The sequence below is a fragment of the Lepisma saccharinum genome, chromosome 4 (assembly GCF_977018435.1).
Source record: "Lepisma saccharinum chromosome 4, izLepSacc3.1, whole genome shotgun sequence".
Lineage (NCBI taxonomy): Eukaryota > Metazoa > Arthropoda > Insecta > Zygentoma > Lepismatidae > Lepisma > Lepisma saccharinum.
The window spans coordinates 50,747,624-50,765,421 of record NC_139232.1 but is presented as its reverse complement, the minus strand read 5'-3'; the positions used below and the strand labels follow the sequence as shown (position 1 = coordinate 50,765,421).

Genomic DNA, 17,798 nt, shown 5'->3' with positions numbered 1-17,798 from the left:
GAGAGAGGGAAGGGGGAAGGAGGAAGAGGTAGTTACAAGGTGAAGGGTACAGAGCGGGAAGAGGGGACGATTAAGAGCAGGGGCGGGGAGGGGGGAGGAAAGGCAAACACGCTCGCATGACAGATCGGAAATAAAAGCATTTTTATAACATTCGCTGGCTTTCCCACATTAGCAATTCGCGGTCCCTGCCGACTTGACGTGTTCATACCTCCACATGACTGCCCCCTTTCCCCTCCCCCTCTTCCCGGTCCCGTAAACTCCAGAGAGAGAGAGAGAGAGAGAGAGAGAGAGAGAGAGAGAGAGAGAGAGAGAGAGAGAGATTGCTTGAAGCGTGGCCCGCAGTCAGCGACGAACCGTGTTCGAGTCGGGCCACACAGTCCCGTGTCGGCTCAGCATCCCGTTGCTAGGCAACGAGCGAGTACCTCTCGGTGGATTTTGCTCCTCGTGTCACCTGTTGCAGCGCGTTAACATTGAATTATAGTGATCTGTGACCGTGCGTGGAGATGTGGTGGTGACGTTTGTTGGTGTGGTGTTTGGATTGTGGTGTTTGTTGTTGATTCTCCATCGAACCAAGTTGAAGATGCCGATCAGCGAAGATGAAGTGGACCACAAACCCTCCCACCAGGGAGGGTTGTCGAAAGCGGAACAGAGACGAGTAAGTACCGTGACAATTTTTACAGTTTCGACATCTACCAGCACAAAATTTACACCAACATATCTGACTCACAGACATACTGATTTGATTATTATTTTACGTGCCGAGTATTCATAAGATTAGCGTAGTGTCTCAGGACCTTATAATCACGAAGATCCGAGTTCAGTTCCTAGTAATTGTCTGCTTCAATTCTGCAAAAGGCTGATGCTGACCACACCATATATGCTGGAAACAAATGCACACTAGAATTTTCATGATCCTTTTTCATTGTTCCATGCCAATCCACATTAATCAAGGCAATAAGAATGATGAAAGACTATACAGAGAAATGAGGCTTCGATTGAATGATTGATTTGGTTTGGTTCTAAGTTTTTCTGTCACTTTTGGCTAACTGCGAAGATGAGGGTGAGTGATGATGTGATCAAATTGATGAAGGGACACTCACAAAGAACGAGCGCCTAGACTGGATTCGATCGCGTGGTGTTGTAGCGCTCTGCGGTAACCACTCCGCCACAGAGGTCAGCTCAGTGTCTTGGATAGCTACTACATTACTGTGGTTGGCTCTTCTCCCCTCACCCTTTCCCTGGTGGTGCCACATAGTGGTTCGGACCCCACTTTAAACACTTCCCACTTCCATGCACTCCTGTGGTTCTGTCAAGATTCACAAAGTTCGTAATCTTTGTACACGGTTACAAGTTATACTAAACTCTGGTACGTTTCTGAAGCACGTTGATTTCATTGAATCATGAGAAAAACTGGACCTCATATGGAGTAATGTCACCTGAACCCAATCCCAATCTGTACTCCATTCACACATTTGCCGGCCCCCGTGGCGGAGTGGTTAGCACGTCGCGCTAGGACGCCAGGAGTCGCTAGTTCGAATCCCGGCATGAACATGGATGTTTACTCCCCATCTTCGCAAATTAGCCAAAAGTGGCACAAATCGCGAAGTGTCATAAAGCAAATCAATAAAAAGAACAATCAATAAATCATTCATACATTTGTCTGAATGGAAGTTTTGAAATTTTTCCTCCCTTGGATTATTTTTTTCTTGTCACTTTTATGTTATGTTAATTTTCCTGTCGGTAATGAATAATCATGATTTACTAGAACACCGCACGTGAATCTGGACTTGTTCCATGAATATCACTTTATAACTTCATACAAGTCGTTGCGTAACTAGTTTAATTTGATTTGATTTTTGTTATTTATTGCCGTCTATCTTCCACTTTTGGCTAATCGTGACGATGAGAATGAATGACGATATTATGAAATTGATGAAGTGACACTCACAAAGAATACCCATGTTCAGGCCGGGATTCGAACCCAGAAATCCTGGTGTCGTAGCGCGCTGTGCTAACTACTCCTCCGCGGATGTCGACTAGCAGTTTAGTGATGATGTCTAAGCAAAGAGTAGCCAGACGTGGCCTCGCTGTGGTTGGGCTCTTTCCGAAATTGTGCTCTACAATTGAAGTTTTGTGCTAAAACAGTCACAACCTTTCTCTATAGATTTTCTGGTGCTGAATTATATAATAACATTAAATTTTGTTGATCGGCTTTTCTTATCATGTTACGCAGTGTAATTTAACTGAAACTACAAGCGATGTAGTTTTTGCGGAATCTCATATGACGAAATAAAGGTCTCCCAAAAAACTAAGCTTTGTGCAGTGGCCAAGGCGCTACAAGTTCAGAAGTTTGTGCAAAAAAACATATTTCCCCTTACACCCAGCAACCGTGACGTCACCATAAGGTTTTTGTAATGTCATTTCCAGTTAATTGTTGGGTGTCGTGAGGCGAACGCACACTCTGAATTGAACGTACACATAATATTCCTTCACAATGTGTAGTTTGTAGTACACACATGGATGGTTTAAAATTAGATCATTTAGACCTAATTCAGCAGTAGCTTCGTCGAAACTTTTCACAGTACTGTCATTTCAATCTGCAATGGTCTCGTCACACAAAGTGAAGCGAACAGAGGGTGTGAATTGGTGACCGAAGTTCTAAGTACGAGAAACCCAATCTGCTCCAGGAGCAAGTTTAACCGAATTGGGGTACCCAATAGGAGTCCCGGCCTAAGATACCCTTCTTGTCTCCAATTTTGCTGCATATTTATCATATTTACTATGTAATTTTAAGCTAAACAAATTAGTCTCCCTCTTCGAAAAACGACTGATGCATCTAATCCAAAGCATATACAGATAATTTCTTTAATATAGGTTCAAATATGTGCACGAAACTTGATAGAATTTGCGGATTGAAAGGAAGGAGTCTTATCATATCCCTGCCTTGAAATTCTCTTCACACTACTGCCATCTGTGATTGAGATTATACAGTCGTGTATTCCTCTCTCTCTTACACACACCTCGCAAAGATATTAAGTTTAACTTGATATATTTTCCGTAGTAAAAGTGGTTCTAAGGTTGAGTTATACCGTGGACAATATATCTATATATCGTACATCTCCAAACCATCCACAAACCACACGCTCCGTCTCAAGAATATAAATCTAATTTCATTCCATGTGAAAATGCATAAACTTGAAGACATAGCTGGAACAAGAGCACGTCGCGTAGTGATCTCACTTTGTATTCCATTCTAAGCTAATTTCACGAAAGTATAAGTGACTGGAAGGTCAGAGGAGAGCCACTCTCCCTTCCTGAAGAGAAACATGTAACTACATTTCAACAATACATCGAATTAATTATTACGAGTTACTGATAAAATTGCAAGTTAGAGTGTAGAAGAATATAGAGAATGATTCTGATTATCGAATATTTCTTTATATTCGTAAGACACAAATGATGGCTCTCTGGCACAATTCTTTTAGTAATTCTTGTCAGATTAGGCCCATTTGCTTAGAATTATTAAATAATTTAGTCCGAATTACTAAATTTACTAATGTCTGCAATATAGTTCTGAAATTCAGGCATGCAAAACTTCCATTGGAAGAAGTGTGCCTACGAGGTGTGCATAATGGACATTGGAAACATAAACACTGGTATTCGATCCAATAACTCTTGATTTCGTAGGTTTCTTTTACGAAGCGGCAACAAGGTAATTTTTAAGGGTATTTGATTTGAATGGTGGAGGAAAGTGGACTGGTACGTGTAAAATACACTTCGTCTGTTCTGCAGCTTCTAAATTCCACCATTTTCTTACCTTCTGCAGGTGACCTTTAGCTGTGAAGACCCTTTCGGTAACCTCCGGAAACCTTTAGTCAATTTTCTTGAGTCACCACCAACATTAGAATCATTATGTAATCTGAAGAGGTGAAAAGAGAATATAGTTTTATCCCAAAGCTAATAAGCTCAGGCACTAACGGGGAGGAGGGGAGGATGCAGAATTACGTGGTTCATTTTTGCTGACATTGCATATGCATATCTGACGTAACTCGTAAATTATTTTTTTCTGAAATCGGTGGAAGGAATTGTTTAGTCACTGCACTTTAAAGTTTATAGTTTCGCCTAATTTGACGTGGGTTGTACAGGCCGAGAACAGGAATAGACACTTTTGAAGGGCAACGGAGGGGCGATTTTCATAGTAGGGAGTTTTCATTTCGGACTTTTTTCTTCTCTGAAGGAGAAAACATAGATATAGTACAAAACATTAATACAAAATCTCTAGTTTGTGATCGAAATTTTGAAATGTAGGCCTACACGACATTCACTCAAATTTAAGACGTTTTCTGAGAGGGTGGAGATATATGGTAAGAAAGAGAGAGAGATGGAAAAGAAAGGAACAGAGAGAGGGTGAAATATAGAAAGAATGGAGAGTGATAGAGAGAGAGAGAAGGGGACTGGGAGAGGAAAGAGGGTCACATGGAAATAAATATATAAATCAATAAGGAGAGAGGACAGAGAGAGAGAGATGGAAAGGAAGATATGTAGAGATAGAGAGAGACAGAGAGAGAGAGGGAGATGGAAAGGAAGAGACGTGGAAAAATTGGAAGAAAGAAAGAAAGAAATTAGTATAACATGTGTGTGTATGTGCGTATGAGACAGAGAGAGAGAGAGAGAGAGAGAGAGAGAGAGAGATTGAGAGAAAGATGGATAGTGAGAGAAAGAAGGGAGAACTGCGAAAAAGCAAAATAGAAATGAAGACATATGGGGAGAAAGTAAGAGAGAGAGAAGGAGAGAGAAAGGAAAAAAGATAGGGGAGAGGAGGGAAAGGGGTAGAGGTGGAAACAGAAATACATAAAAATTAGAGATGAATAGAAAGAGAGAGAGAGAGAGATAAATACGTAGAAAGAGGGAGGGAGAGAGTGAGAGATGAACACACAGAGAGAGAGAGAGAGAGAGAGAGAGAGAAAGGAAGAAATATTGAAATTCCGAAATCAAGAAAAGCGGAGCCGAGTTTGAAACTCTGCTTTGCCATTCTCATTCTTCTAGTCCCAGGTTCCATGCTTCATTGCAGGCGACAAGTGACCCAGAGCGCGGTGATTATTTGATGTGACGAGGCTGCATTGTTCAGGAGCAATGGCGGAAGGGGACAAAGAGATTTTTTTCTCCATCCAGGGTGATAATTGGTTCGAAAGAAGCCCGGGTTGCGTAGCAAAAGGCTTCCCTTTACGCGAAGGGTAATTATCACTTGTATACCTCTGCTCTCGCCTGCGCACACTAATGAAAACAATAGACCAGAAGCCTCTAACTGCGTTAGAGACATCACAGGAGCAGCGTGACGTATGCACAATGGTGCCCACTTTCCTTTTTTTTTTTTTTTTTTTTTGACTTTACATCATCATTGTGCAAGACCTCCATTTTTCTAAACTTGTCGAGGAGGAGAAATGAGATTTTCGCCTACTTCCAGCACGAAAACATATTTCTAATACAACTGGGGGGTTGCCACTAGGCTATCCATGGACGTCCGCAGGATTTTTACCATGGAGGGACAAGGAAGGACATTTTTTTCCAGATGGGGGCCAAAGGAGAAATATTTTCCCCATACTAGTGCAAAAAACACTGATTCTGTCTGAAATTATCATATTCCTTCAACGCTCTTGTAATAATTAACATAAATTACTGTGACTGAAATGAAATGATGTGTGAAAATATATACTTTTTAGGTGGACATTCATTTTCCAACAGGGTCCGTGCCCCCCCTTTGCCCCTCCTTCTATAAGGGCGGATAGTCCAGGGGGCCGCACAGAAATGAGACGCTGAAGCGGGAGAAGTGAAAAGGACAATCTATATTAAAATTCCTTAATATTATGATAATATCAAGATAAAATAACATGTCAAGTCCTTTTACTTGCTATTTCATAAAAGAAGAAAAAAGGAAGGAGTTTCTTCTAGCGTTTAAATAACTTCTTACATCATATCCCTATTTTCAGAAGACAAATTCTCTGGTATTCCTAAACCAGAAGGTTTATTGTAATTCTCTGGTATTCCTAAACCAGAAGGTTTATTGTTGCAGAAACATGTTCCCATTTGGCCTTCCTTATTGTATTTTAACCGGAGTGCAAGTGTGTATGGCAGACTGTAAAAGAAACAGCGTGAAGTCACATAACAGTGCTCGAATATAATTATAATAATATTAATAATAATAATAATAATAATAGGCTAATAATAATGTCGGCAGGGCTACAAACTAAAGGATAGCCTTGCCTAAATTATATAAATCCCCCTCTGCATACAACAGTGCTTAAACTGTAAGATTACATACGAGTACAATTGAAGGTTCATGAGAGTAGTAACCCCAATTTTGGTCCAGTTTCCCCAAAAAGGAGCGCCATAAAAACGGCAAAATTAGGACTGACAGCTGAAGAAGGATCCATAACCCCATAAGTTCCAGATACGCCACTGATTTTTATATCAAATTTCCAATACGTTCCATGTAGAATGGTTCAGAACTCGATTCTTCGATCTCTATTTTCTCCGAACATGTCGCTCGAATAATACTTTATGTGCTGTCATCTCTCGGCATCTAAATGAACTTGTCATATGTACTCGTCTCGTTAATAACTTTTTGAATTGAATTGAGTTGAGATTATACGTCCATTTTATGCACAGTAAAGCTAATAGGTACTGGACCTACAGTTTAAAGTAGGATCCGAACCACTATGTGCCTCCACGGGGTATCGAACCCGTGACCCCTTGATTACAAGGCGACGACGCTACCGCCACGCCATCGGGGAGGCCCGTTAATAACTAACTTATGACGATGCCTCTCAAGTCTTTTGAAATCAGGGATCAAAGCAACCTTATGTGAATTTTTCCCCCTTTCAGTTGCACAAAATAATTAGTATTTTCCTCTCATTCGAGACAATTTTTTGTGGTAAATTTATTTGAATCAGTACACAAAAGAATGGGAAAATTTCATTAATTTCATGTTGATTTATCACAATTAACCAAACTAAAACTGTATTCTTGTTATTTGTTTTATAAGTCAATAATTATAAATTAAAGCAATTAAACAGTTCACATTGGAAGTTCATCTCTTAATTTTCATGATTTCAAAATAAGAATACGTAATGTGCTGCCATTTATTGGCATGTAAATGGACTTGTCACATGTACTCGTTTCATATGTAAAATATGCTTGTCATCGATGTTTAGTGGTGGAACCTAAGTAACACTGAAGTGATACATAGAACATTGATATTTAGGTTGTCACTGTTGCCTTTTCTCGAAGCATAAAATCTCTGATATCAATGAATTAGGAATTTTAAGGACTTTATGTAGGATTCTACTTGAACATTTTACTTTGGCCTGTTTGACTGTTATGCTTTGTCGGTTGCTAAATACACATATTTAAGAATAATATTAAACCATCAATTAACATTTTTAAAAGTCAATTAATTTGGCTAATATAAAAGTAATTGGTGATAGTTCCCTTCGCTGATATTACATATTTAGCAATTAGCATTGCTGGCGACATCTACTAGTGAAAACCTCATTGAACGTATCAAATGGCATTAAGAAAAGAGTACTACGAGATGGAGATCGTTAATCCGAGATTGGGCTTATGCCCAAATGCAAGAACTGTCCCATTTAACGATGATGACTAAGGCCCGGACTTTTATGGAAAGAAAACATGCGAAATGTGTGTATAAATAAGCAGAAAAAATCGCTGAATTGTGTAAAAAAATATTTAAATATGTACATTAAAATATGTAAAAATAAGTAAGTATATTAAAATATGTAATATTTGAAGTCTTTCTCATTTCTGTACTGATTTTGGTTCGTGCCAGTAGAAATGTAGTTAAACTAATTATACTAAATTAATTTCTCAAAACATTATGATGGTTTAAAAAGTAACCTTGAAATAATGAAATTGTAATGTGCTAAATTACATTGGAAAATTCATAAACTGATAACATGAATGATAACAGTTTTCAGTACGGTGTGGACAGATATTTTTCACCGTGAGAGATGCATTCAAATTTGTACAATGTAAAAGGATATTCCATTGAATGAACAAAATAGTTTGTCGGGCAAAAAATAAAATGTATATTTAATGTAAGAATACATTATTTCTTTAAAGAAAAGAAAAGAAAACGTGCTTCTGTTCAGTACGTACCGTGTCAATGTGATGCACAGTGAACCACCCGAATGCATTTTGGAGGAATATATGTACATTCTATGCATATAAATACAATTTTTTTTGGAGAAATCTGTCCCACTATTATAGTTCCATACTCAGTGAAATTCCAAAATACCGCATTATATCTAAAAATATGTAATGTAAACGGGAAATATATAATGAACCTCAAAATATGTGAAAATATGTAACTTGTAATTCCTAAGCTCGTAATTCACCGACATTTGTAATTTTTGCTTGGCTACATACAAAGTTAAAAATATGTAATTACATAAAATTCCGGCCTGTAGTGATGGAAGAATGGCTCAAATTACATTTCGGTCTCTTTGCCCATCCACATCGCTACAGAAGCGTGGGACGTCCAAAGTCATGCCTTCTAAATGCCAAGTCTGCTTGGGCAAAGCCACGGATGACGCAATGTCGTGGCAATTGTCCTCCAAAGAAGTAAGTCACGTCACCGGCTTATCCGTGGGAAAATTGCTCCTTCGAGTAAGGCAGGTGTTTTCATTGTCCACAATGGATGTTTACCGACCATTCCGATAAATGAAAACAAAGTCGATAAGGAGCTTCATGTCTGCGGTTCGATGTCACTATGTCAAAGTGACATGTTTGCCTTCCACACACGTCGTCCTGTTATCTGAGATTTATGGAGTGCCTTGCCTAGAAGGGGCGGCGGGAACAAGGTACACATTCTATTCACTGGGTGATCGCACTCATATCTGGAATGTTCGTCAATGAGTTTTGTTGGAAAAAAAATGGGGATGAGAGAGAGAGGGCAAAATTCACAATTATTACAGTTGATTCACAAAGAATAATCGGTAACTATCGTTTCGAATCCTAGCCTGGGCATAGGTCCCCTTTGTGACTGTCCCTTCATCAATTTCATCTAATCACTCATCATCATCGTCGCGGTTAACCAAGAGTTGCAGGAAAGCGACGTAAAACAATACAAATGCAATCAATATGAAACAGTGGTTGTGGAACATTTGCAATAGTGTGAAGTTCTTACGTAGAAATCCAGATAGTTGTTACATGTAAGAGATGTTTTTACTATTGTCGATCGAAAGTGCGATTAACCTTTTGAATTTTTTATCACACAAGAAATGCCATGTAATGTAACCATGATAATAATACACATAAAATTTGTTGGGATTTTCCAAAAACATTTAGCCGGCCCCTGTGGCGGAGTGGTTAGCACATCGCGCTACGACGCCAGGGGTGCCGGGTTCGAATCCTGGCCTGGGCATGGATATTTGTAAGTGTCCGTTCATCAATTTCATCATATCATCTTCATCTTATCATCACTCATCTCCATCTTCGCTAATTAGCCAAAAGTGGCACAAAAAGCGAAGTAAAATAAATCAAATCAAAATCACACCAAATACATTTAGATGAGGCGTTGAGCTTTGATGTAACCAAAAAAAACACTTGGTTCAGCTTTTCAATTAACCAAAAACGTTTGTTTAGCTTATTGGTAACCACAGCGCAAAATGCATGGTAGCCTTTTACTAAATTTGACAATTTTGACTAAATAGTTCGGAAAATCTACGGAAATGAGTCTGATTTGGTTAGAAGTATTTAAATATATGCTACTGGTGGGTTCGTCGCATATTGAAACATATTATGTTCAGCCACCAGAGTCTATTTTTTGATATTTTCAAACAAATATGTTTTTTTCTTCCTCAGAGATTGTTTAATTTTTCTAAATTTTTTTTTTAAATATTGCCGAGTGGAGTCTTATTGTCTCTTTCTCTTTTCCCAGAGCAACAAACCCATTATGGAGAAGAGGCGAAGGGCTAGAATCAACCACTGCCTCAACGAGCTCAAATCACTCATCCTGGATGCCATGAAGAAAGATGTGAGTATTTGTTTTGCCTTATAATTAATAAAGTTTGAAGGTTGTTAGAAAGTAATTTGCTTATATTTCCATTTTGAAAGGTATTAAACAGTTCCTTGCAATGGCTAAAATCGTTTTCATAATATATTTCAAATTTTTACTGCAGTTCTTTTCTCTATCATATTGAACTATTTCTAAGCTTTAAAGTCACTTCAGATTTAATACACAGCTAGGTATGGTACTCTCTTTAATTGCAACGAGAAAGCTTTAGAATGTGCAATTTTGTTGCATTCACAGAACATCAAAGAATGTGTATGTTAATGGAAGGGATCTAGCATAATAATATGCTATTTGTGAATATAAAATGTATATGCTACATCACGTATATTCCTACATTCTGTTCCACTGCTAATATTTGGTCCAACAATTAAAGAATAAGTTAATGGAAACAGCGTAATAGTTTACTGGATAAATGACGGTCAATTTTCTCTGCCATCCACATTCTGTAAAGAAAATGACGAGGACCGTTTTAAAATATTAACGAGTATTACATGGTTATAGGTAATTAATGTAAAATTAATGATGCAATTTAAAAAAAAGATATAATATTCAAATTTGGACCTCCTCGATGGCGTGGTGGTAACGTTTCCGTATTGTAATCAAGGGATCCAGGGTTCGATACACAGTGATTCGGATAGCATTTTAAACAGCCTATGTGTGCATAAAGTGCACTTAAAGGTCACAATCAAAACTCCAAATAAAATGCATTTTACACATTATTCAACATGCAGTTCGTTATTATTTCAAAACTCTAAATTTAACATTGATATGTTGCAGTTACTGCAAATTGTTTTTCATGTCATATTTTTACCTCTTTATGCTAATCGCTATGATGGAGATGATTGACGAACTCAAACGAGTAGATATACACACACATAGATCAATATCATATCTAGCAGTCAACGTAGGACTCTTGGTATTGTAAAACGATATTAATGAACTCCACCACACAGAGGAGTACTGAATAAAGTCACGTTTGTCCGAGCATCTTACAATGTTTCACGCTATGTCCACATTTGGAACACTACCAAATATACTTGCTTGCTTCGTGGTAACATTTCTACCCTGCCAAAGCTATATAATCGAGGTCATTCTTTAAATGTAGTCCAAGCCACGAGAGCTTATTAAAACACGTGCACACGATTTTGAAACATCCCGTACAAACACCCGGACGCATTTTAATAATTGCGTACTCAGAAGCGGAAACTATAATCGTGGGAAAATCTGTCTCACATCCTTCATAATAGAAGCAGCCGAGAGCTTTCCCAGCTGAGGATCTAAAAAAAGAAAGAAAGGAACGAGTTTCGCATCACGATCTTCCTCTTCTTCGCAACATAAGTGTGCGTAGGAGTTACGGACGCAACAGTGGCTAATTGTCTTTAGCCCGGGGAGGCAAAACAACACTAATTTGGTTCATAACGCTGCCGCCAGTTAGCGTCACGGTGCAGTGGCCGTGTAAAAAGTGACGAGCGATTGCTAAATGATGGCGCCGGTTGCTTGGTTCACACACCTCGGCTTGTTTTGCCTCTTCTCGGATCTACCCTGTTCTTAACCAGGACTGGACTTACAGTTTAAAGCATGCCGCAGCCGGGATTCGAACCCGGGACAGCATTATCGCTTCGCCAGTGAGTAGACCTGCTGCTCTCCCCTTATTGGCGTCGTCACTGTCAGGGGAGTCTAATGGGTCATCCCCCCTCCTAGAAATTGTCATTGTCATTGTCATTCAATAATGTAATGTCATTTAATAGTTGAGAGAAGATGTGAAAAAAAATGAAAATCAATAGAAACAAACTGAAGTAATTAGTGTTAGTATAGCCGAAATAGAAATAAAGTCATCATGAAAAGTAAAAATCAGTGGCATGCCCAATATTTTTGTAGAGTTTGGAAAGACTTTTTTTTAGACTTTTTAGTAGTCAGTTCTGTATTTAACCATCTTTACCTCACGAAAATATAAGAATGTTTACGCATGTCAGAGCATTAATGATTTGAGATCTTTAGAAAATAAGGGAAAATAATTCTGCCAGAAGTTCGCTCATCAGGCGTATGAAAGGGTTGGACTACTACTTTGTCAGTTTTTACAAAGGGTCGTTAGACGCATAAAGGTACACCAAGGATTATTATTTTTTAAAAAGGTTTAGGTGAAATAAATTTTGATTGCGAACAGGAATCTGGAACCAAATAAATAATTGGCCTTTTTTTTTTTTTTTTAATATGAAATTGATGTCCAAAGGAAGGCGATTTGAACTCCTCCTTCAGTGCAAGGGGAATGGTATTATAAAAATGGATATCATGTAGCTGCGTTCTAGGTAGGAGCGGGATACACTATAAAATATTTTGTAACTGCCATTTTGAATCTTGGTTTGATCGGGGGTCATTTTAATTTCAATTCATTTAAGATCATTAATGAACACTTAAGATGTAGCATTCCACTCCACGAACTCTCCCTCAGAGTGCCCAGACATACAACACGGAGCAAGGAAACTTTCCACACTGCAGCTCCCAGACTCTCACTCATATAACGTTCACTATTCCATAGGCTACCGAAACAATTCAACATCATCTCAAAGCAAGTACATATATTCAGTTCTTATTCGTTTTTTATCACCAACTTAGAAAATATTGTACGTAAGTGCTATTGTGAAACTGAACTCCAATTATCTTTGCACTGTTTTGGCTTGTTTATTTCATTTCATTTTATCTTAGTTTCTGTGTTGTTTTTTAAACACTAGACCACTGTTTTACTATTGTTTCTTTCCGTATTAAAATGGCTTCTCCTGTACTGGAAATTTCGAATCCACAACTTTTGCGACACCGTCGTCTGCGACACTAGCATTTCTGCCGTCATATGCGACACTGTATGGAAAATATATTCCATGACAGTTGCGACACCGTCATATGCGACACAAAGTGTAAATAGCTTCCTGTCACACTTTATCCAGCTTTATCATGGAAGCTGGTGTGTTTTTGAAAACCTTTATTAGTTTTCCTTCACACTGGCATCATGGAAGCTGGGTGTTCAAAAGCTGGTTGTATTTATTCTTTGTCAATGACGGATTTTTTAGATCCCTTGTCAGTATAGGAGCAGACTGCAATCCCTGGTCAATGTAGAAATGTAGAATGCGTCGTTTCTCTTGTAGTTAACCAACATTTTACTATTTTCATTCTAATTTCTGAACGTACGCCATTCTCCTCAAAAGCATTGTTAGTGCTGTGCTGCTGTTGGGAGCAGTTCCACATGGAAATGTCGAAAACAGAGTTGTTCATCCACTGTTCAACGAAATAATCCAAAAATTTTCTCAATATGTCGTGGTTTGGCGCATCTTCCATCGCACACAGCCATCCATTATCGACGTCAGCCACAGGGAGGTAAGCCAGAGCTGAACACATTCTTATACACAGCCGCACGTCTGGATCTGTTTTGTAATCGTTTGTCAGTCCCAACTCCTGCACCTTTCGCCACAAACATTGGTTAAAGTGATAATTACAACCACTGATCTGAGCCTCGTTAAATACTTTCTTCAGAGACACTATTGCTGCTGCACGTAGGCAAATGTCGCTAATTCTGGTAAACAAATTAGAAATCGTAGAGGAAAATCCAAGCAGTGTAGCTTATGACGGGAAAAATCCAGTTTTTGCCTTAGTGTCGCAAATGACGGTGTCGGAAATGTCGGAACTCCGGAAATTTCAATAAATTAATAAATTTAATTTACCACTGGTTTCCTCCCGAGTTCTTTGTTGATTTCATTTGAAAATTTTGGTTCCTCAAAATTTCTGGAGGGGCCCTAACCCATCAGATCCCCCCAGCGGTGACCATGGTGTTACCGAAATGGGACGTGTCTAATATGAAGTCTTTAATATTTTGGGAGTCTAGATTTCCAAGTAAGTCTTTTAAATTACTCCAATTCCTTGACTCGATTTTTCTTCCAACGCCCAAAATTCATTTTCATTCCCAACCTGTAATCTTCCTCCAGCAGCTCACGATTTCACAATACAGAAGATCCATTAAAGAGCAGAAGAAAAAGAAAGAGGAGAGGGGGGGGAGAAGGGAAGCACAAAGACCAAGAAACAACTGCAGCGCGGCAGGAGCAAAGGTCCCAACAAGGCTACTCTCACCACACCCTTGCGCCATCACGGTTTTAGAAAGGAGGGGGGCTATAGCGGGTAATTTTCGGCCGCTGTTGTCAGACCAGTCGGGGTAATCGCCAGCGTGTGGGAAACAGGGGTGCCTTCACGACTTCCAGAACGGTAGGAGGTCGGGGAGCTTGTTCCCCCCGAGGGCACCTTCCCCTCCTTCTGTTGTCTTCCTACCTGTTGCTCCTGCGTGGGTACTGGTTGAACATGAAGGCACGGCCGGAGCTGCGAGCTGGCACTTTCCCACGGTAGGCTCCTGCAGGTACCGCTACGTACACTTCCGTGGCTTGAAACGCGGGGGAAACGGTGGGAAATTCTGCTTCGACTGACCTTTTTAACATTAATAACAGGAGAGGGGGACGTAGACGAGTTATTGCGTACGGGTTTCGGAGAGGTCCTCATTTGTTAAACCATTATTCTTGTGCTTCGCTCTTTTTTTGTGTTTCTTGATGCTTATTTGGTTTTTTCTTGTACTTTCAGCCCGCCCGGCACTCGAAGCTTGAGAAGGCGGACATCTTGGAGATGACCGTGAAGCATCTGCAGAATGTCCAAAGGCAGCAGTTGGCCATCGCAGTGGCTACGGATCCGACGGTGCTGCAGAAGTTCAAGACTGGTTTCAACGAGTGCGCCGGGGAAGTGAGCAGATACATTAGTAGGATCGAAGGCGTCGACCCGTCTGTACGTCAGAGGTTGCTCTCGCACCTTGCGTCGTGCGTGTCCGGCTTGCAGCAGCTGACGCCGTTCTCCTTCAGCGCCATGGCGGCGCCCGGACTGGGTGGGTTCCCCCTCTCGAACCCGCTGCACCTCCCCGTCGGCTCCAATAGCGCCGGGTTGCCGTCGGTTCTACCCCAGGTGCCGTTTCCGGCCGGTGACGTCAACAACAACCACGCCAGACTCATGAGCGGGCTCCAGCTGATCCCGAGTCGACTCCCGACGGGAGAGTTGGCGCTCTTGGTCCCCGGAAGCAGCCAGCTCCCGGGCGTCTTGCCGTTCTTTCCCCCGGTGCAGTCCACGGGTGCGTCATCTGCGTCCACACCCTCTTCAACCACCGGTCCCAGCGCGACCGTCACCAGCGGGGCCATCGGGACCGACAGATCTCACCCCAGCGCCTTCACGGCCGTCAACAGAGGCGCCTGTTCACCGGTTCGTTCCAGGAGCCCCCACAGAAGACCTCAAAGCCCGCCACTGAGTCCCGTTTCGACATCCAGCGGCGCATCCTTGACTTCGGAGTCGTACCAAAGTCCCAGTACGCCGACGACAATCCCTCAAAGTTCTTCGCAGCAGCCACAGATGACTCTCGTCTCGGTTTCGACGGTGGGACCGTTCTCCAACGTGTCTAGCACGACGGAACCAAGGTTCAAGATACCGTTGGGAAGTCCATCCACTTGCAGTAACCTCAAGGGTTTCCACTTTCCAGAGAACCTTAGGACCACGACCCAACAGACCTTCACGGACACTCCCAAGGTTTCTTTCCAAACAGCGCCTTCTAGTGACGCCGAGTCGATAGAGCACAACGCACGCTTGGACTTCAAAAGCGACAATCTCGCGAGTGTTTCCAGCACCTCTTCCCCCGAATCATCCCCGGAAGGCATCATCACGACGACCTGTACATCGACTTCCAACCACCCATCCCTGTGTGTGTCCTACGCAGCGCCCATCCTTCCAGAATCGTGCGAAACAGGAAAGGACCCCCTGGACTTTTCCATGAAAAAAGACAAGGAGTACATCCCCCAACACATCTCCATACTTGACACCAGAATGAGCCCCAAAAGACACCTCAACCCTTGTTCGGAAGACAAGGGTCCACCGCCCAAAGAAGCCAAATTTTCCATTCATTTCACTGACGTGAGGACGGGGGAAGTAACCAGGGAGTGGAACTTCAGTGAAAATCCCAAAGTAGTGAAAGTCGAGCCGATGAGACCCGAAAACCAAATGACGATGGACGACCTCTCAAAGCCTTCAACGTCGTCCAATAAGGATATGTGGAGACCATGGTGACACAACCTCAAGACACAAGAACTGTTTCATCAGCAAAAAGTTGGAGGTGTGCCTAGAGAAGTGTGCGTAGTGTTTCCGGGCAAAAAATTATAGTGATATTATCGATAAGGACCAGTGAATATGTCTCTTTTGCCAGTGTTAAACTGTGATATCTATTATTCACTGCAGTGTTGCAAACTAACGATTTTATGCAGTGTTGCAAATTACTTCTTGATTAAAGAACAACAACGATAAAGAAAACATTTCTTCCACGGAGCCACATAGTGAGCAAAACCTCTTTACAGTGTTGCCAGACTAACAAATTTTGCTCTCAGCAATGATAATACCTTTCCTCAAAATTTTGGACACCAAGTCCCTTTTGCATTAACTTGAAAAACCAAAGAAATAATGATATTTTGCACTAATAATAAAGAGTAATCTAAGGAGTTTGCTGGTATGAAAATTATTTGTAAAATACATGCAATTCAACTACACCATACAACCGCTTTGCCAGTAAATTCAAAGCCACTACTTAATGTTTATCCAATGAACAGAGCTCCCTTCGAAACTATCTACGAATCAGATTGTGTTCTTTGGGCAAAATAACATATGACATGCGAAGAATAGGCAGAGAAGAAAGATGTATGAAATTTCTATTTTTGTATAAAAAATGAACAGTTGTAATTTATACTATTATCGTTAATTCTTGTACTAACCAGTTATATTTGGAAGCCAAATATTATTTAGTGATTCTGCATATCGTCACATCTTTTTCCTAATGAGTTTAACAGTCATAGACTGTAACGCTTATCCAATACTATGTTTTGTCTTTCACTTGATTTTTTTTTGTCAATGAGGCTGGGCATAAAAAATGTCAATAGTTGGAAACTTGTGTTTCATTTGATTGGAGAAATATTGTATGAATATTTCTTATATTGATCTCGTTTAATGTTTCTTTAATTACATATCTTTGGAAGATACTATTTCATTCCTAGAAACAGAATTATAATGGTGTGATATACAATGTAAATACAATAAGTAAGAAAATATTTTTTTGTAATATGAATATTAAATGTATATTGAAACATATTCGGAAAGTGTGTTTTTCTTATTGCAGTGCCATAAAAAACGTGTGATTTACAGCCGTATTTGTATCAATGGTTTATATTGTTAGGTATATTTTCTGTCCATTGAGTACTGGACACCTAAATATCTTATCCAATTCATATTTTTCTTCACATATTTACAATTTATTTTATAGTATCTGGGTTATTGGGTTGTTTAACTCTTTAACCATTGAGCAAATTTGTAAAGAATTGAATGCAATATCTACTTTGAAGGCAATAACTATAATACATTTTTATTACATTAGATGGTGCTGGAATACAATGTTTTACATGCGTATGTTTTGGGCATTATTTTTAAAACATGAGTGTCGAATTGAGCTCGAAAGTACAATTTAATTCAATTTTATAAAAAGATTAAAAAAACTTCCAGAGATTTGTGAATTAAAACAATAGCTTTAATACAAATTATATCTTGTAATTATTTTCTTTACCTTTTCATATATTTTCACAATTCAAGCGCACAGTCGTTA

The 17,798-nt window shown here is 40.0% G+C and overlaps 1 protein-coding gene across 1 annotated transcript; it reads left to right on the top strand.

Moving 5' to 3' along the window:
- The first annotated feature begins 300 nt into the window (after positions 1-300).
- LOC145987147 (uncharacterized) lies at positions 301-17,415 on the top strand. The gene is made up of 3 exons (XM_083121647.1): positions 301-655; positions 9,959-10,054; positions 14,705-17,415. The coding sequence occupies exons 1-3, from the start codon at positions 581-583 to the stop codon at positions 16,220-16,222; spliced, it is 1,689 nt and encodes a 562-aa protein (XP_082977773.1). The 5' UTR covers positions 301-580; the 3' UTR covers positions 16,223-17,415.
- Positions 17,416-17,798: the final 383 nt, after the last annotated feature.